The 19,517-nt window shown below is 49.1% G+C and overlaps 1 protein-coding gene across 15 annotated transcripts in view; it reads left to right on the top strand.

Annotated features, from left to right (window-relative positions):
- Positions 1-19,517, top strand: part of CARMIL1 (capping protein regulator and myosin 1 linker 1) — a 311,455-nt gene that overhangs the window by 277,638 nt on the left and 14,300 nt on the right. For all 15 annotated transcript variants that reach the window (XM_043590676.1, XM_043590670.1, XM_043590668.1 and 12 more), the window contains 3 exons: positions 8,343-8,455; positions 12,569-12,995; positions 19,384-19,459. In XM_043590676.1, coding sequence (XP_043446611.1) covers positions 8,343-8,455; positions 12,569-12,995; positions 19,384-19,459 — 616 coding nt within the window. The remainder of the gene's footprint in view (positions 1-8,342; positions 8,456-12,568; positions 12,996-19,383; positions 19,460-19,517) is intronic.

The following is a 19,517-nucleotide window of genomic DNA, read 5'->3' as shown; positions in this document are numbered from 1 at the left end:
TTTTATAAAAATTCACAGTCAAAAATTACGCCCCTAGTGGAAATGACTTTCAGAGAGTCTGCCTCGGGGCTGGGAGCTTCACGTGGGTAAACGAAGAGAGGCGGTGCCGTTTTCCAAGCCCCAGGTGTGCCCGCGTACCTGTGGAAGGGCACGACCGGTGGGAGAGGGAAGGGTAGTGGGGGTGGATATTAGGACAAGTCCCTGGTATTTTAGAATGTGCCTCTTGCTCACATCATAGTCCGACGTGCGCATGTCTGGCCAGGGGACCCCACGGAGGTCGTTCGGGGACCCAGGCTGCTTTCGTTTACGGTTCTTCCTCATCTTTGGTCCTTGGAGTCCTGTCCGCTCAGCTGGAGGATGACAGGAGGCACTCAGGTTCACGCCAGGACGTTTGATAGGCCGGTCTGACAGTGATACCGTTAGCCAGAGCTTGGCCGGGTCGCTGCCCCTCGGGAGCCTGAGAATCTGACCATGACGCCCAACGGGCCGGGGCCAGCGTGCTCGCCCGGGCTTCGTGCCCATCCACTGCCCGTTAGCTACCGCCTCTGCTGCCCTCGCCTGGCGCCCCCACAGGGGAAAAGCATCCCCTAAAGGAAAAACCGTTGAGGGGCGCCTGGGTGGCTCAGGGGTTAAGCGTCCGACTTTGGCTCAAGTCATGATCTCGCGGCGGGTGGGTCTGAGCCCCGCGTCGGGCTCGCTGCTCTCAGCACAGAGCCTGCTTCGGATCCTCTCTCTCCCTCTCTCTCTGCCCCTCCCCTGCTCTCTCGCTCACTCTCTCAAAAATAAGCGTGTTAAAAAAAATCTGCACAGCAGAATGAGACTCAGAAGCCAGGTTCTAGCTGCGCGGGCCGCTAACTAGCCGCGTCTCCACCGGGAGGAATTCTACGGACGATCTACTCCTTGTTCAAGGGAGTGGGACGCCCAGGGCAAGTAACCGGCCTGCCTGTGGTCATCCTCTGAGTTATTACCGTACATCATGCAGTGGCTTTGCTCCACCTGACACGTCAGCGTCAGCCGGCCCCGTTTCTGGCGCGGCCCCACACTGCTTAGCCCAGGGACGAAGCTAGCCAACTCTGATTAAAACCGACCAAATCCCAGTAATCCGTCCTCTCCCACGTGCTTCGAATGACGGTACCACAAGGCTGGAAGGAATTTCAATGTCGTCCCTTGTCTGGTCCCCTTCATTTATTTCCCCCATTCCTCCCCCCTACCTCCCTCTGGGAACCATCAGTGTATTCTCCGTAGTTAAGAATTGGTTTTTTGGTTTGTCTCTTTTTTTTCCTGTTTGTTGTATTCCACATACGGGTGAAGTCATATGGTATTTGTCTTTCCCTGACTGACTTATTTCACTAGCATAATACACTCGAGCTCCATCCATGTCTCTGGCAAGATTTGGCAAGATTACATTCTTTTCAATGACTGAGCAATGTTCCATACCTCATGTATACCATATCTTCTTTATACACTCATTTATAGGTGGACACTTGGGCTGCTTCCGTCATTTGGCTGCTGTGAATAAGGCTCCAGTAAACACAAGGGTGCGATAGCTTTCTGAATTAGGGTTTCCGTATTCTTTGGGTGACTACCCAGTAGTGAAATTACTGGATTAGGTGGTAATTCTTTTTTTAGTTTTTTGAGGAGCCTCCATACTGTTCTCCACAATGACTGCACCAGTTTGCATTCCCACCAGCAGCACATGAGGGTTCCTTTTTATTCACATCCTCACCAACACTCGTTGTTTCTTGTGTTTGATTTGACGGGTGTGAGGCGATACCCCATTGTGGTTTTGTTTGCGTTCCCCTGATGATGAGTGATGTTGAGCATGTAGTCATGTGTCTGTTGGCTCCCTGGATGTCTTCTCTGGAGAAGTGTCTGTTCGTGTCTTCTGGATTATTTGGGGTGTGTGTGTGTGTGTGTGTGTGTGTGTGTGTGTGTTGAGTTGTAGATGTTCTTTATATATCTTTGTCACTAACCCTATAAGGGATATGTCATTTGCAAATATTTTCTCCCATTCAGTAGGTCGTCTTTAAATTTTGTTGATTGTTTCCTTTGCTGTACAGAAGTTTTTTATTTTGATGTAGTCCCAAGAGTTTTATTTTTGCTTTTGTTTCCTTTACCTCAGAAGACATATCTAGAAAATTGTTGCTCTGGCCGATGGTCATAAAATTATTGTCTGTTCTCTCCTAGAATTTTTATGATTTCAAGCCTCACATTTAGGTCCTTAGTCCATTTCGAGTTTACTTTTGTATATGATGTGAGAAAGTGGTCCCGTTTCATTCTTTTGCATGTTGCTGTCCTGTTGTCCCGACACAATTTGTTGAAGAGACTGTCTTCTTCTCACTGCATATTCTTGCCTCCTTTGTTGAGGATTAATTGACCATATAATTGTGGGTTTATTTCTGGGCGCTCTGTTCTGTTCCATTGATCTGTGTGTCCGTTTTTGTGCCAGTACCATACTGTTTTGATTATTATACCTTTGTCGTATGTCTTGAAATCTGGGGTGGTGATACCTCGAGTTTTGTTCTTTTTCAGGAGTGCTGTGGCTATTTGGGGTCTTTTGCAATCCATACAAATTTTAGTATTCTAGTTTTTAGAAAAATGCTGTTGGTATTTCATAGGGAGTGCATTAAATCTGTAGATTGCTTTGAATAGTATGGACATCCTACATTATTTGTTTTTCCAATCCATGAGCATGGACCTTCTTTCCATTTGTGTTCACATTTTCAGTTTTTCCCTCAGTGTTCTATAGTTTTTTGAGTAAAGATGTTTCACCATCATGGTGAAGTTTATCACTAGACGTTTTATTCTTTTTGATGCATTGGTAAATGGGATTCTTTTTTCAATTTTTTAAATGTTTATTTATTTTTGAGAGAGACGGCGTGAGCAGGGGAGGGGGAGAGAGAGAGAGGGAGACACAGAATCCAAAGCAGGCTCCGGGCTCTGAGCTGTCAGCACAGAGCCCGACCTGGGGCTTGAACTCACAAACTATGAGATCATGACCTGAGCTGAAGTTGGCCACTTAGCTGACTGAGCCACCCAGGCGCCCTGGGATTGTTTTTTGTAAATTTCTCTTTCTGCTACATTATTATTAGTGTATGGAAATGCAGATTTCTGTATATGATTTGGTATCCTGCAACCTTACTGAATTCATTTATCAGTTCTAATAATTGTTTGGTGGAATCTTTAGCAATTTTTCTATGTATAGTATCATGTCTAGTGAAACCTGTATTTCTTCCTTACCAATTTGGATGCCTTTTATTTCTTTTTGTTGTCCGATTGCTGTGGCCAGGACTTTCAGTACTGTGTTGAGTAAACGTGGTGAGAGTGAGTTTTTTTAATAGCTGTGACCACCTCAGTGACTGGTATTGGTTTTACTCTCAGGCATGTCATGAGCCGTATTTCGAGCCTCAGGTGCAAGAACATCTGGGAAGATAATGTGTTTCACTTGGTCGGGTTTTGATACTGAGTAGAGGAGAGCATACAAACTGGGTAGGCTCATGTAGCCATTTCTGTGGTTATTTAATCAGTTGAGAAAGTTTCCTTCCTAGTTTGCTAAATTTGTTTTCAATGAATAGCAGTTTAATTTGATTGGCTTTTTCTTCAGTAGTTCTGGACATTGATCATTTATTTTTCTCTTTTGTTTTGCTGTCGTGGTGAATTGCACTGACCGACCTTTCTAATGTTGTATACCATTCTTAATAATCATGATACTCTTGCTTTTTTGTTTAATTCTAGTATAATTAACATACAGTGTTATATTCACTTCAGGTGTATATTCTTGCTTTGTTTTAATATACTGCTGGGCTTTGTTTACCATATTTTATTGGGATTTTTTAATCTATGTGCGTAAAGAAGAGAGATCTATAGTTTTCTTATTCTCGTCTGGACCATCCATCTGCTTTGGGTTTCAGAAGTATACCATCTTCATAAAATTAGTTCAGAAGTTCTCCTTTCCTATTCTCTGGGACAGTTTGTACACAGCAGAGATTTTCTGTTCCTCTCCTGGGGAGCCATCTGGGCCCGATGTGTTGTGTGTGCGCAGGTGATACTTCTGTGCAGAATTCCTTTCGTTGGGATTTGATGCCTTTCGTTATAGATCTAATCAGATTACCTAATTCTCCTTGAGACCATTTTGGCCATTCATATTTTTCTAGGATTTTGTCCACTTAGTCTAATCGTTCATTTAGTCGTGTATAGAATTCTCATAACTTTTTAATCTCTCCTGTGTCGTGTTTCTGTGCCCCATGTTTTTTTCATTTCTGATATATTTTCATGCTTCTCTCCTAATTTTGTGAGGCTTGCTCTTTCATTAGTCTTTTTTTGGAGAATCATCTTTTAGTTTTATTAGTCCTCTTAAGTTCATTAATTTTTGCCTTACGTTTTTATTATAGTTCCTTCATTTTACGTCTTTTGGGTCCCTTATTTCCTGATCTGACCGCTTAGCTCTCACTGCTGCCTGTTTCTTACTGCCTAATGTATGCACGTAAGATTCCAGGACTGTTCAGCTCGCTAATTAGCGCTCTGTGTGTGTGTGTGTTCAGAGTTACTAATAATACACTAATTGTCCTTCCTTCCCGCCCATCTCTCTCCGTGCGGCCTGTGGAGACATTACTAGAGGTCTGACGGCTCCTGTCAGAAGCCAGGTGCACCACCCACGGTGTCTCCCTGGCACGTTCATCTTCATAATCCTGGCGGAGGGTGGTCTGAATTGTCATTAGTGCTCATAATTACCGGCTTATCCTCTAAGCACTCACAAATGGTCCTTTTAGCCTGTATTCATCCCCCAGAGGCGCAAAATCTACCTTCTTGATTTTCCAAATACCGCCAGCAGCCATTCCGATGCCCTGTTTTGTTTGCAGAAGCCTTTCTGTGAGTACAGATGCGATCTGTTCCGACTGGCTGGGGAGGGGGCGTCTGCTCCCCTCTCCCAGTAACTACACGACGCTTTTTACTTATTTTTTTTTATTTAATTTTTTAAATGAAAAAGAAAATTTTTTTAAGTTTATTTATTTTGAGAAACAGAGGCAGGGAGGGGCAGAGAGAGAGAGGAGAAGGCGAATCCAAGCAGGCTCAGCACTGTCAGCACAGAGCCCAATGCGGGGCTCGAACTCACAGACCGTGAAGACCGTGACGTGAGCCAAAGTCAAGAGTTGGACGCTTAACCGACTGAGCCACCCAGGCGTCCCCGTGCCACACTTTTTAGTCTGAAATGTATTCTCCTTGATAGAAAGACCAAAGTCAAATGGGATTAGGAGAACTTCTGATGTCTGTATGTCCCTTTCTTTTCCTTTTGCTAGAAATTGAGCTGAAACGGCGTGTGTGTTTGACCTCGAACCGTTTTGACAAACTGTATTTCGTTTTTGCGTTCGGTTTTTGTGCCGCTCTTCGTACGAGCTGCCGACATCGCCACTTCCTATCTTAACCGATGCATTTTAAACCACATCCCCTGGAAGGTCTCCTGGTGATCCCGGACTTCCCATAACCTCTCTGCTCGCAGTGTCTTCGTGTCTAACGTGACCCGGTCAGCCTGGGGGATCACCTCTGGGGTCCACCCAGCCCTGAAAGCGCTCGTCCTGCAGGAAAGCAGGCTGCTTGTTGGGCCCCGTGGACCTCCATGACTGAAACCCATCGATGTCCTTCCTCCCTGACCCCAGAGAACTTGCTGTGCTAGCGGTGAATTCCATGTCAAAGCAGGAAGCAAGGAAAGGGCTTAGAGGAGAAATTTATGCTAGTAGAAAGTAGTTTTTTTTTTCTCAGAATGGGAAAGGGAATTTGAGAGGAAGCCTCGGAGAGGAAGCGTGGGCGCACTGGACGGAAGGCCCGTGTTAGGACCGTACGTCCTGGCCTCCTACCCTTCCCATCCATCGGTCAGGTGACCTGCGTGGGTCCCCCTCGCCCTCTGAGCCCCCTGTTTGCTGTGACTAACCAAATACTACGATAAAACTATCTTTCCTTTTCAGTGCAGAAGGTACAAATGAAAATGAAATCATACGGTGCAAGACACGTGTAAACCACGAAGCGTTGTCCAAACACAGGGAACCATTATTACTGTGGAGAGCCCCCTCTCCATTGTTTCACAAGAGGAAAAGTGCTAACCCTGAGCCAGTTCGGTGCTCCCTTCCCTTTTGTGGTAAAAGTTACCCGTGAGCTCTCTGGCCATAGCTGAATTCTACAACTCGGCTGATTGTTCGCTCTGTTAGAAGACACGGGAAAGCCTTGCTCCGATATAAAGCACCATCCCGAGGAGGAATAGAATTGTTTTTATTCACAGCGTCGTTTTGTCCCGTATCTGTTATCGCTCACGTTCAGCCGTTGGCAAACATGAGCTCAAACACACGGCTCACATTCATGACGGAGATTTCCCAGCGAGTGAAACGGATATAACTGCCCAAAGCAAGTGATCGGTTTTTTTCGTTAAACAGCTCACACAGAGGTCTTTGCAGACCTCAGCCAAGTTCCCCTAGAGGCAACTTGACACTTGCACGTCAGGATTACAGAAAGCCACTTCCCCACCACTCTGTGGCAAGACCTCCAGACCCGATAGCCCAGCCACAGGAGAATTTGCCCTTGTGCCCAAAGGAATGGGCAAGACAAGCCCTCTTTCTCAAGGGCCTACAACCGCTGGGTGTAAAATATTGACCTAATACACCATTGCAGACGCAAATCAGACGTATTGCTGAGCTCACTGTGAGATTTCCATTCAAAGACAGTTGCTAACTTGGTAAGTGATTTCCTCTCCTGAGACCCAAGCTTTGAAGCGTCTGCTGGACCCCTGACCCTGGGTTTCCCACAGCACCTCAGATGCTTGTCAGAAATTGCACGCATCGTCGTCTTCCCCAAATCTGGCCTTTTGACCTATGTTCCCTAGAATCATGCTCCCATTCACCCAGCCTAGAAACTTCGACATCATCTGAGGCAGCTCCTTTCTTGGTACTCTCGTTTCTCCAGGCCTTAATTTGCCCCTCACCTCCTCCAGATCAGACTAGACTATTACAGGAATCTCTCTTTTGTGTTCCTGAACAGATTCCCCTACTTACAGAGGTGCCAGGGGGACTCGGTCGGTTAAGGGTCCGACTTCGGCTCAGGTCGTGATCTCACGGTTCGTGGGTTCGAGCCCTGCGTCCGGCTCTGTGCTGACAGTTCAGACCTTGGAGTCTGCTTCGGGTTCTGTGTCTCCCTGTCCCCCCCTTGCGCGTTCTCACTCAGTCTCTGTCTCTCAAAAAACGAATAAATGTAAAAAAAAAAAAAAAATCAGATTCCCCTACTTACAGTCCCTGGCTTCTCCAACTTGATGCTGCTCTAGAATTATCTGAGCAAAATACAGGTTGGGCCGTGCCACGCTTCTTTGGGGTCTCTATCGCCTACGGAGTGAATTCCACACTCTTTCGTGCGAGATTCAAGGCTGTTCACCATTGGTCCTTGTATCATTAGTTGGAAAGCATTCGTTCAGCTAGAGATAACGATATGTGACTAAAGATGGCTTCAACAGTGAGAAATCCTGATTTTCTCAACAAGAAACCCAGAAGTCTCAGGATCAAGGACTGGCTCATTCAGCAGCAAAGCGCCAGCACCTGGATGTTTTCTGCCGTCTGCTCGGTCGTCCTCCACATGTTGGCTTTTGTCCTCAGGCTTGTACCCCCTCGAGCCCCAGGTGGCCGCTGCAGCTCACACATCACGTCCTCCCACGTATAACCAGGCAGAAAAAATATACTCTGTCTGCAGCAAACCGTGCTCCCGAGCTCCTGGCAGATTTCCCTTCTGTCTCACCAGCATCATATCCTACGCCATGCCTACCAGTCACAGGCGATAGAATTATGGGGTTTGGCTTCTACAAATAAGTACTCACACCTTGAAATCAGGCTTCTTCCCGCAAGAAAGCAAGGAAGCAGGGGAGGGGACCCGAGTGGCCCCTGTTCGCGTCTGCCGGGGTTTGTGCTTAGCAGCTGAACCCACCCACGCTCCGCTGGCCCCTGGCCCCTGGGGTCATCTCCAGTCAGACCCTAGCACCTGTCGCCTTTTTTCCGTGCATTCCCTTTTCCCTCAGATCACCTGCAATGCTCTCTCCGCCTGTAGGAAGCTGGGCTCTTCCCGGCCACCGCCTCTGACGCGCCCACCAGCGTCAACCCCGCACCAGGCTCTGCGGTCCTGGTGCATTCCTCACTTTTGTTGCCTCCTGCCCTCGCCACGGTTGTACACGCGATTTGCATTCCCGTAGCACGTGAGGGCTCTGCTCAGCCAGTCCTGTCCTTCCCGGGGCCCCTGTCGCGGTGCCTCGAGTGCGACGGTCATGTTTGCCGAGTGACGTTGACCGTAAATTGCCATTTCTCCCGTTTGGTCTGCAGGTCTGCGCTTCCAGCATAGTCTCCCAAGATGGGGAACAGAACGGCCTCATGGGGAGAGTGGACGAAGGTGTGGATGAATTTTTCACCAAGAAGGTGACCAAGATGGATTCCAAGTGAGTTCGGAGTCCTGTCACTAATAATACTGTTGGATTCACCTGTAAGTTCTTAAGCTGCCACTCAACTTACTGTTCCAAGGTTTGTTTGTTTGATTTATATACATTACATGGGATTTCCTCTTCGCATGGTTTGCAAAATGTGATCTCCAGACCAGCAATCCTCACTGTCAACTGGGAGCTTACTGAAAATGCAAATTCCGAAGCCACTACCCCAAACCCACGGAATCAGAAACTCTGGACATGGGACCAGGCAGTCTGTACTTTATTAAGCCCCCAGGGCACACTGAGGCATGCTTCATTTTGCGAACCATTGTGCTGTTCCAAAATAGAGCACAGAACATAGGAAGGTATCTGTTTAGGGCTTTATCACTGTCACGACCCCTTCATGGCAGGGTGGTGAACTTTGACAGCTGACATTACTTATTTCTAAAGTCTCCTTGTTCATCATTTGAGGTCCGTGGGGGGCCCCGTAGCATTGCTAAATGGCACAGCCTCAGTAGCATCAGAATGGCAACAGAAATAGCGAAGAGGCGTCAGGGGCAGCTTCCGAGATATTTCTTCATTTTCTTATTCCTGAGTCGTGTTTCCGTAAAAGACAGTTCTTCTCTGAACTTTATTAACAGTCATTTAACCTGGGACATTCTAGGCGTTCAGCATCATTTGTAGCCAGTTATTTAATCCCCGACTGAAATGCAGATCTGTCCCCAGATACGCTCTTAACACGCATTTGTGTCTGTGAAGTGTTCTCCACCTTGAGGTCTCAGATCCAGGAATGAATTGAAACCATCCTGATAAACCGAGGGTGGGCCAGCTGGGCACAGGTAGGGAAGAAGCTGGTCCCTTCTGTAGACGGACGTGCCTTATCTTGCTTCAGCAGGGTGGTGAGTTGGAAAGAAGTGAAGTTTTTAAATCCGTAACAGTATAATTTAACTGCACGTTCTAAGCTTCAGGGCCCAATTATTTGTCTTCTTGGACACTGGCCTTGAAGCCTGGCATGCTAGGAAGGGTGCCGTGCCCCCATTCTTCAAGAACCAGCTCAAATGTCACTCAGTCTTTGAAGCTGTCTCACGATGGCTCCTCTCCCACCCCCTAGATTAATTGTTCTTTCTCTCCTGCTGACCCAACGCTTTTTTTTCTAGAATTTTTCTTTTAATGTTTATTTATTTTTGACAGAGAGAGAGAGAGACAGAGCATGAGTGGGGGAGGGGCAGAGAGAGAGGGAGACACAGAATCCGATTCAGGCTCCAGGCTCTGAGCTGTCAGCACAGAGCCCGACATGGGGCCTGAACCCACGAACCGTGAGATCATGACCTGACGCTCAACCGACTGAGCCACCCAGGTTCCCCCGCCTTTTTTTTTTTTTTCTGTTAGAGCACACGTCACCCTTTGAGAGTTTCTTCGGCTTTAAATTTTTTTACAGTGTGAGGAATGGACAGATGTATTTTCAGTGTAAAAGATTCAAGTGAGACCAACATAAACAGAGCCAACTGGAAAGTCCCTTTTCATGATGTGCTTTCCAGTCTTTTTTCCCCCTAGAATGCTGCTCTCTGATAGAGTCCCAAACCCCAGTGCACACGTCTCTCACTTGAGCTCACCTACTCTCACGTTTTGAGAGCGTACTTGCTTTGTTTTGTGTTTTTAAAGATTTTATTTTTAAGTAATCTCTACACCCAATGTGGGGCTCGAACTCACAACCCCAAGATCAAGAGTTGCACACTCCACCGACAGCCAGCCGGGCGCCCCTCGAGAGTATACTTTGGCTCCAATAAACTTTCCTGCTCGTGTCACTCATCCGCTGTGTTGTGTCTGCCCTTGAATTCTTTCTCATGAGGAGAGCAGGAGCATTCGGTGACATCTTTGGGACAGGCTGGGTCACGGGTCCAGGGTCTCCCCAGTTCATCTGGCAACAAGTAGAGCCTGTCTACTGGGGGACTTCAATGTAGAGTACTCGTCTTGGGCCATTTTGCCGGATGGGAGTCTCCCTGACTATCAGAATCTTCAGGTCTTTTCTCTTGGGCTTGTTAGGAAATTGGATCTTCTGCCTGGAGGCTATGACCCTGGCCACCCCATTCTAGGAGCCAGAATGAGAGAAAGGAGCTGAGAGTATCACTGTCCCAGTATGCAGGCTTTCCTGGGATTGTATGGGAGGAAAAATAATTTTCTCTATACCCTTCTAGGTTCTTGGCTGAGATAGGCCTAGCTAGGCTGAGACCTGTAATACAAGACAGATGAAGAGAAGAAAAACAAAACGGAAGTTCAAGAACATGGGGCGCCTGTGTGGTTCAGTCATTTGAGCATTTGACTCTTGATTTCAGCTCAGGTCATGATCCCAGGGTCATGGGATCGAGATTGAGCCCTGTGTCAGACTCCCTGCCTCGCTTGGGATTCTCTTTCTCTCTCTGTGTCCCTCTCCCCCACCCCTAAAAAAAAGAAAGAATTTCAAAAACACGTATACCTCCTACCCACATGGGAGAGACCCAGAAAAACCGAGTAGCTCTCCAGAATGGCCCAAGCCGCCACGTTAAATACCATTTTCAGTTAAAGACCAAAGAAAAACGTTGGGATGGGGGCTGGGGAACGGGTTTTGGAGCTCACCAGGAAGAGGCCTGTGAACAGGGTGAGGTTGTTGTGTATACACTGAAGTCTATACCTTCTCCACTGGGAAGTTTCTAGAGATGCGGCTCTCCCCCTCTGCCTGCTCCCGAGAGGAGACACCCTGACAAAGGAGATTTCTCCCATAAGTATAAATGCTTCTTCTGAAAGGGCGACTTCTACTCAGTTTTCAGAGCCTCTGCAGCATCTGCTCTTTCTTAATCAGCCTGAAGTGATCCATGTGCCAGAGATGCAGGTCTTGGGTGCCACGGTCCGCCACCCTCTACCTGAGCCTCGTGTTCTCACGACAGCACGCATTCTTCGGCCGTCCTGCTGTCCGTCCCTCACCCTCCCCGGCAGGGAAACTTGGGCGCCAAGGGGCCCTTGTGGTCTCTGGTGTGGGGGGAGGGTCTGAGGGCTTGGCGAGTGGGCTTCTGTGTCTCTCCCTCTCCGGGGCCTCCCCTTCCTTCTGTTCCCAGAGGTGCTTGGAGCCCCGCGCAAACCCCTCCACCTCTCGTCACCCCTCTCGTTGCTCCAGAGGTCGTCTGCCCCAAGTCTCTTACGTCCCTTGTCACTCACAACTCTCTTGGCTTCCAAAGTTTGTTGGTTTTGCCTTTCCTCCCCTCTGGGGCTTTTGCCTTTTTTTTTTTTCTTTTTCTTTAAATCTTTGGCTGTGATCGCTGGAGACTCAGAGGAGCTAAAGGGGATTGGGTCTGCCAGCTGTAAGCGAAAGGCGGCAGTGAGACCTCCCCCTTGGCCCATCTCACTCACTCTTTTCCCATCCAGTCCCCCGGTGCTGAATGTTCTCTTGGTTACAACTCTCTCCCAAAGCTCACGGTCTCTGTTACCTCTTTCGGTGGTATTCCATTTAAGCGAGGACCCGCATCTTTGGGTGGAGCACTGAGGGTGGGATCTCAGGTGTGAGATCTAGTGATTGTGCAAGGATTTCAGGTGCTTCTGGGGGGAATCTTGCCCTTTCTGGCACCAAATTAAATAAGGCTGTTGCCCACCTCAGTCTTTGAGGAGCCAGCTTCTGAAAGTTCTTACAAGTAGAATAAATAGGCAAGTGAGCAGAGCATTTAAATACAGAAACACCTAGGGGCGCCTGGGTGGCTCAGCCCATTGAGCATCCGACTTTGGCTCAGGTCATGATCTCACGGTTCATGAGTTCAAGCCCCGCGTCGGGCTCTGTGCTGACAGCTCAGAGCCTGGAACCTGCTTCAGATTGTGTCTCCCTCTCTCTCTGCCCCTCCCCTGCTCGTGCTGGAACACCTCATTCTGCTAATAGTCCCACCACCTACACCTTCTTCTTTGGTGGAACCTCAGTCCCCCACCCTGTGACCAAGATGACAACATTCCACACTTCTGTTTACCAAGTGCAGTGACTCAAATGAAAATTTTGAAATGCTTCGTGATGGTCGCCCTATAGGCCGCAAGCTCCATATTTGTGTCTTGACGGATTCTTGCTAGAACTGTAATTACAGCAGAACCCACAGGATCTGTTCTTTTGAATCGCAGGCGATCGGCAAGAGGCTCCGAGTCCCATGAGCTTGGCGAAGGAGGAGACGAAAAGAAAAAGCGAGATTCTCGGAAAAGCGGCTTTCTCAATTTAATCAAATCCCGGTCCAAAACGGAGCGGCCCCCGACGGTCCTGATGACGGACGAGCCCTCGTCGCCCAAAGGGGCCATCCGGAGTCCGGCCTCGGACACGCCCAGGAAGGACGCGAAGCCAGCGGAGCACAATGGCAGTTCTGAGCGGCTGGAGGAGATGAAAACACCCGACCCCGTCGAGGAAAGTCCAGGGGAAGACGTGGGGAAGGCGGACCGGAGTGACAGCAAGGGCAGCCCACAGGCCGGGCGGAGGTACGGGGTGCAGGTGATGGGCAGCGGTCTGCTGGCGGAGATGAAGGCCAAACAGGAGAGGAGAGCCGCCTGGGCGCAGAAGGTGAGGGCGCGTTCCTTCCGCGGGGGCGTCTCCGGGGTGGTGCCCCACTCGGCGTTTATGGGCGAGGGGGGTGCAGAACCAGCCTGTCCGGTTGCATACAGATCCCAGAACAAAAGGCTTTTTCCAAAAGAGCACAGGGCGCCGAGGCATGGCCGTGCTCCCCTCGGGGACAGGGGCCGTCTCTCCTGAGGCCACAGTGCTTGGAGGGAAGTCCTTGGCCGAGAGTCTGCGGCCTTTCCTCCCCCTGCCGAGGTGCTTCCTGTGCAAGTCAGAAGCATGGACCCCTGTTCCGGGAAAATGCTCAAATCTGGGGAGGAGACGGAGTCTGTTGAGTCCAGGCAGAGACCCCAGGGTGACCAGAGTAGAACTGACAGAAGCAGATAAAAAGACTGAAACCGGGGGTGGTGCCTGACTGGCTCAGTCGTCCAAACGTGCAACTCCTGATCTCAGGGTTGTGAGTTCAAGCCCCATGTCAGGTGTAGAGACCACTTAAAAATAAAAAAAGCATCTAGGGCACTTGGGTGGCTGTCAGTTAAGTGTTCAACTTCAGCCTAGGTCATGATCTCGCCAGTCCCGAGTTAGAGACCCCCGTCGGGCTCTGTGCTGACGGCCCGGAGCCCGGAGCCTGCTTTGGATTCTGTGTCTCCCTCTTTCTCTGCCCCTCCCCAACTCACACTGTGTTTCTTTCTCTCAAAAATAAATACGAAAAAAAAAAAAGTTTTAAATACTGAAACCAGATTCTAATTATATAAAGGTAGATCTGCTTTTCAGTTTTTTTCATAATTCGTTCCCTTTTCCAAGCCTAAAATTCCCCGCTGTACTCCAGATTTGCAAGCCAGAAGAAAAGAAAGGCAAGGTATTCTGTTAGTTTTGATTGGGTACTTGACCATTGAGATATGTTGTCGTTTGCTCTGGAGAAAAACTTGATCGTTTAAAAATGGCCAGGACCCCCCAAACTCTGGCTCAGAGCATCATTTACTCTTCGAACGTCTTTTAAAATATACATTGTGGGTTTTTCTCTTCCCCTCTTCTCTCTCTTTTCTCCTGCAGCTACTGGAAAGATTGCAGGTTTATTGTGGTCACGGAGACGCACATGCCCACGTGAACCCGGGTTCTGGGTTTTGTGCGTTATCCCGAGCTCTTTCTTTGATGTGACTGGGTTTCCCCAAGAAAGGAAAATCGCACATCCATTTTCCTTGAAGTGTCAGAATGAAACAGTTCGCCCCAACGAACCATTGAGTTTTAGAAAGTTCTTCCAACTGTATTATATACCAGAGTGCGGAGGCTGTTTTATATTACTTAACTGATTTTTTGTTTTCATTAAATCCTGCATCGCACGGGATCTTACACCTGTTCACCATAGCCCTCCACCGGCACTGTGGTTATCCCGCGGTTTCCTAGTGATGGATCTCTCCCACCTCGCTCACTGCCCCTTACAGAAGGTGGAGAGGGCTGCAGAGGGGACCATGTAACTGCATTCTGCTAATTCAGCAAGGCAGGCACTAGTCAGAATTCTGTGACCGCATCTTTGGCAAGTCAGACGCCCAAGGAAGTGTTTAAATTGCAATCTGTTTCATAGAATTTCCTTACAACGATGAACATGCTGTTTTCACTAACGAGCTGTTTATTTTATCACTGTTTTTCATTGATGAACAGCTGCTTTTTGGTAGAAAGATGGGGAGATGCTAGAGGGTTTTTTCCATGTGCTTTGGATTTGATGCATAAATTGACTCAGAGCGACAAAATTCCTATGGTTTTAGAAGTCTTAGTTGTTGGAGGCTTATAGTAATGACCTCGTAGCGCCATCTAGTGTCTTTTTAAACACCACCAATAATAGAAATCCTTCATACAGTGGACCCCAGAGATATCGAGGGTTCGGTTCCGGACCGACACGATGAAGCGAATATCGCAGTAAAGCGAGTCAAGTGAGGTTTTGGGTTTCCCAGTACATAGAAGGTTATGTTTACGCGATACTGTAGGCTATGCGGCGTGTACTAGAGTTATGTCTAAAATCACAACGGACACGTCTTCATTTTAAAATAGTCTATTGATAAAACATGCCGACCGTCATCCGAGCTCGCTGGTGCGGGGTCTTGCCTCCAGGCTGAGGGCTGCTGGCGGATCAGGGTGGCGATTTCTTAAAATAGGACAACAGTCAGGTTTGCCACATCGATGGACTCTCCCTTTCACAAATGATCCGTCTGTAGCAGGCGATGCTGTTTGATAGCATCTTACCCGCAGTACAACTGCTTTCAAATTGAAGTAAGCCCTCTCGAACCCGGCCGCTGCTTTAGCGACCCAGTCGATGTCCTATTCTAAACCCTTTGTTGTCACTTGAACAGTCCTGACCGCACGTTCACTGGGAGTAGATTCCAGCTCAGCAAACCACTTCCTTTGCTCCTCCATCAGGAGCAACACCTGTGTCTGTTTGATCACGAGACGGCAGCCGTTCAGTCCCGTCTTCAGGCGCCACCTCTAACTCCACAGCTCTCTAGCTCTTTCCACCACACCCGCACTGACCTCCCCCGCTTGGGTCATGATGGGCCCTCAGAGTCGTCCCTGAGGGTTGGAATCCACTGCTTCCAGAGTCCCGTTCGCGTTGATGTTTCGACCTCTTCCCGTGAATCAGGCGTGAAAGTTGAAATCACGCCTTGATCCGTGGGCTACAGAGAATGGGTGTTGTGTCGGCAGGCATGAAAACAGCGTCTCCACCAGGGCTCTTGGGTGACCAGGCTCATTGTCAATGAGCAGTGCCATTTGGAAAGCAATCTTTTTTTCCTGAGCAGAAGGTCTCAACAGGGGACCTAAAGTGTTCAGGAAACCACGTCATAAACAGATGCACCGTCATCCCGTCTCTGTTGTTCATTTCTAGAGCACAGGCAGAGTAGGGCCAGCCTCAATCTTACGGCCTTAGGATTTTTGGAATGGTAACATTGGCGTCAACTTCAAGTCAGCAGCCGCACTGGCCCCTGACAAGAGTCAGCCTGTCCTTTGAAGCTTTGAAGCCGGACATGGACGTCTCCTCTCTGGCCACAGAAGTCCCACATGGCAGCATCTTCCAGAAGAAGGCTGTTGGTCTACACCAATCATCTGTTTTCTGGTGTAACCGCCTTCACTAACTCTCTTAGCTGGATCTTCTGGAGAACTCGCTGCAGCTCCCACTTCGGCACGTGCTGCTTCATTCTGCACTTTTCTGTTGTGGAGACGGCTCCTTCGACCTCATGATCCGACCGTGATTGGCTTCAGACTTTGCTTCTGCAGCTGCCTCATCCCTCTCAGCCTTTATAGAACTGAAGAGAGTCAGGGGCTTGCCTTGGATGAGGCTTTGGCTTAAGGGAATGTTGGGGCTGGTTTGATCTTCTATGCTGACCACTCAAACCCTCTCCTTATCAGCAATAAGGCTGTTTGGCTTATCATTCGTGTGTTCATTGGAGTTAACATTTTTTTTCAAGTTTACTTATTTATTTTGAGAAAGCAGAGGAAGGGGCAGAGAGAGAATCCCAAGCAGACTCTCTGCTGTTAGTACCGAACCCAATGCAGGGCTCGAACCCACGAACCATTGAGATCATGACCTGAGCCGAAACCAAGAGTCAGACGCTTAACTCCCTGAGCTCCCAGGCACCCCTGGGGTTACATTTTTCACTTCTTTGCATTCACAGCTTGGCAGCTGCTTGGCACAAGAGGCCTAGCTTTCGGCCTGCCCTGGCTCTCAACATGCCTTTCTCGCTGAGCTTAATCACGTCTAGCTTTCGATTTAAAGTGAGATGCCCCACTCTTCCTCCCCTTGAACACTTAGAGGCTGTCATAGGACTATCGAGTGGCCTGATTTCAATATCGTTGTGTCTCGGGGACTAAGGAGACCTGAGGAACGGGGGAGAGACGGGGGGACGGCCAGTTGGTGGAACAGTCAGAACACGTACATTTATCAGTTCGCTGCCTTACGTGGACGCAGCTCATGGCACCGCAGACAGTTACAAGAGTGGTATCACTGAGCACACGTCGCCATGGCAAATATAACAATAACGGAAGAGTTTGACATATCGTAAAAAAAAAAATGCGGCACAGGGACACGAAGTGAGCAAGTGCTGTTGGAACAGCGGTGCCGATAGCCTTGTACCGTGCGGTGATACCGCAAACCTTAAGTCTGTAAAAACCGGAACAGTATCTGCAAAGTGCAATAAGATGAGGTATGGCTCTACTTACAGTTCAAACCAGTCAGGGGTGTTCTATCAGAATAATAATAAAAAAGTGTTTCAAAAATTAGTGTAAGAAGATTCTCCCCTAAAATTCCATGACTGTATGCTTGAGGAAGTCAGCAGCATAAACACCAGTGGTCAATAGACGGTTGATAAAAAAGAAAAAAAGTACGGTGTCCTCACTCTTCTCTTGAATAAGTTTCTTGACACTGTTCACATTGAATGCACGTATTTAAAGAAAAAGAACATGAAAATGAGGACAGCGCACTTCTCATTCATTAGCAAAGCAGAGTACCAAGTGGTGTCTGCTTAGAGGCCATGCGCTTTCTCCTGGGGCCGCCTGGTCAGCTGTCTGCTCTGTATTTCCTCCTTGTTCCATGCAGTAATTTTTGACATGTGTTGACTAGCTGGGAACGCCGGGAAGGAAACAGTAAGAGCCACCCCTAGGATTATATTTTATCTTTTTCATTTTTTTAATGTTTACTTTTGAGAGAGAGAGAGAAGAGAGACAGAAAGAGCATGAACAGGGGAGGGGCAGAGAGAGAAGGAGACACAGAATCCGAAGCAGGCTCCAGGCACCGAGCTGTCAGCACAGAGCCCGACACGGGTTCGAACTCACGAACCACGAGATCATGACCCGAGCCGAAATGGGACACTTAACCGACTGAGCCACCCTGGCACACCCCCTAGAATTATATTTTAACTGCAGGTACGCAGGGTGCTGGGCACTCATGGCCTGAGAGGCGGTGTCTCCTTCAATGTGTCCTCCGTCCTGGCCACTTTAAATAGCCCACCTTCTTATTTTTGAGCCCAGACAGACGTGCCTTCCAGAGGCTATAAGATGCGAGGAGAGGCGCTAGGTTTTTGGGACTGGTTAAGCCCCGCCTCCTGACCTCTCCGTTCAAAGGTTCGGGCGCCCTTGCTCATCCAGGCGGGGGACTTCTCGGCTAGTCTTCACCTTGCAGACGCGTCCAGGGCTCTCCTGCAGCCCTGGCACGGGGCTTCCTGTGCTCAGGATCACTTTTGCGTAGAGGTGCCAAACCGTATGCCCGTTCTAGCCATGGGACTTGTGTGCACGCTGCTTCTCCGACACCAGCCTCCGCTAGGGGAACATCCGTGGTCTTGCTGAGAAAGTGCTCGGCACCAGTTGCCGCCCTGGGAGCCACGCTCCTGGCGAGTGTATGGCTGCAGCCAAGCGGTCAGTGAGTCAGGTCTCACCCGTGTGTCAAATAATCTCTCCCATGTGATCAGAAATACCGGAAAGCAAGGAACTTCCGGCAGACACCTCTCCAGGCTTGTCGGTCACGTGAGTGGAGCAGGAAGGGGCAGGCCAAGGTCAGGCCGCCCTGAGAATCCTCAGCCCCTTACCCCGCCCTCCCCCCTTCCACCCGCCCACCTTATTTGTGTTTTTAGACAGGAGATGCAGATTATCGTTGTCAGTAGGATTCTTGGTAGCAAACACTAGACTTTTCTTTACATGGGACTTTTTGTGTCTAAATGCCTCGGTCTCAGGGGGACTTTCTGTACCACACGAGGCTGATTCCCAGCCTCACAAGTCACAGCTCCGGCTGAGACAACCTTCCCCACCTTTGCCGTCACAAACCCCTTTGCCTGAAGTTCTTGGGTTTTTTTAAATTAATTCCGGCCTGTCCCTCCGCTGCCTCCTGAACCATCGGTCTGTGTCCCTGTGGTTCTGGCTCCGTGACAAGGAAGACCCTGCCCGTGTTGGGCCCCTTTTCACCTGTTTTGTACGTCAGAGTGAAAAGGTTTCCGCTGCTTTTAACACTTGATTGTTGGAACCCAGCTTGGAGAGGGTCCTGTCAGCTTACAGAGTGTCCGTGCCCCATTGCTGGGAGCATCGGGCTGCAGAGAACACGTAGGTGTTCCACAAAAAACCCACAGGAAACAGGAGACATCAGCAAGCCCACTGGCTTCCCCGGAACCCACGCACCTGTCACCCGTGGGAACTGGCCACACTTGGGACCCCGGAGGCCTGACTGCAAACCCAGAAAAACAACTTACTCCTCAGAACCGTGTCCCAGGAGGAGGCCCTCAGGGCAACAGGCTGGACACGGTCGGTGTGACAGTGTAAAGGGGCCGCTACTTGTTGTCGTTTATTATCTGCTTTGTTCTTTTTCTTACATTTTAAACAAAAATGCACTTTTGGGGGGCCGTGTGCTTGACTTTTCTAGAAGCTTGGGAATGATGCAGCGTCTCAGGATTCTTCCGGCCTGGGCAGCACAGAGCGGTTGGATGCAGGTGGGGCAGGTAAGTCCGGCGATTGCCGTCACCCCGTCGGGAAAGGCGCTCAGCTTCCGGTTCCAGG

Source organism: Prionailurus bengalensis, chromosome B2 (assembly GCF_016509475.1).
Source record: "Prionailurus bengalensis isolate Pbe53 chromosome B2, Fcat_Pben_1.1_paternal_pri, whole genome shotgun sequence".
Classification (NCBI taxonomy): domain Eukaryota; kingdom Metazoa; phylum Chordata; class Mammalia; order Carnivora; family Felidae; genus Prionailurus; species Prionailurus bengalensis.
The sequence above is the reverse complement of the archived record's forward strand: the minus strand, read 5'-3'. Positions and strand labels throughout refer to the sequence as shown.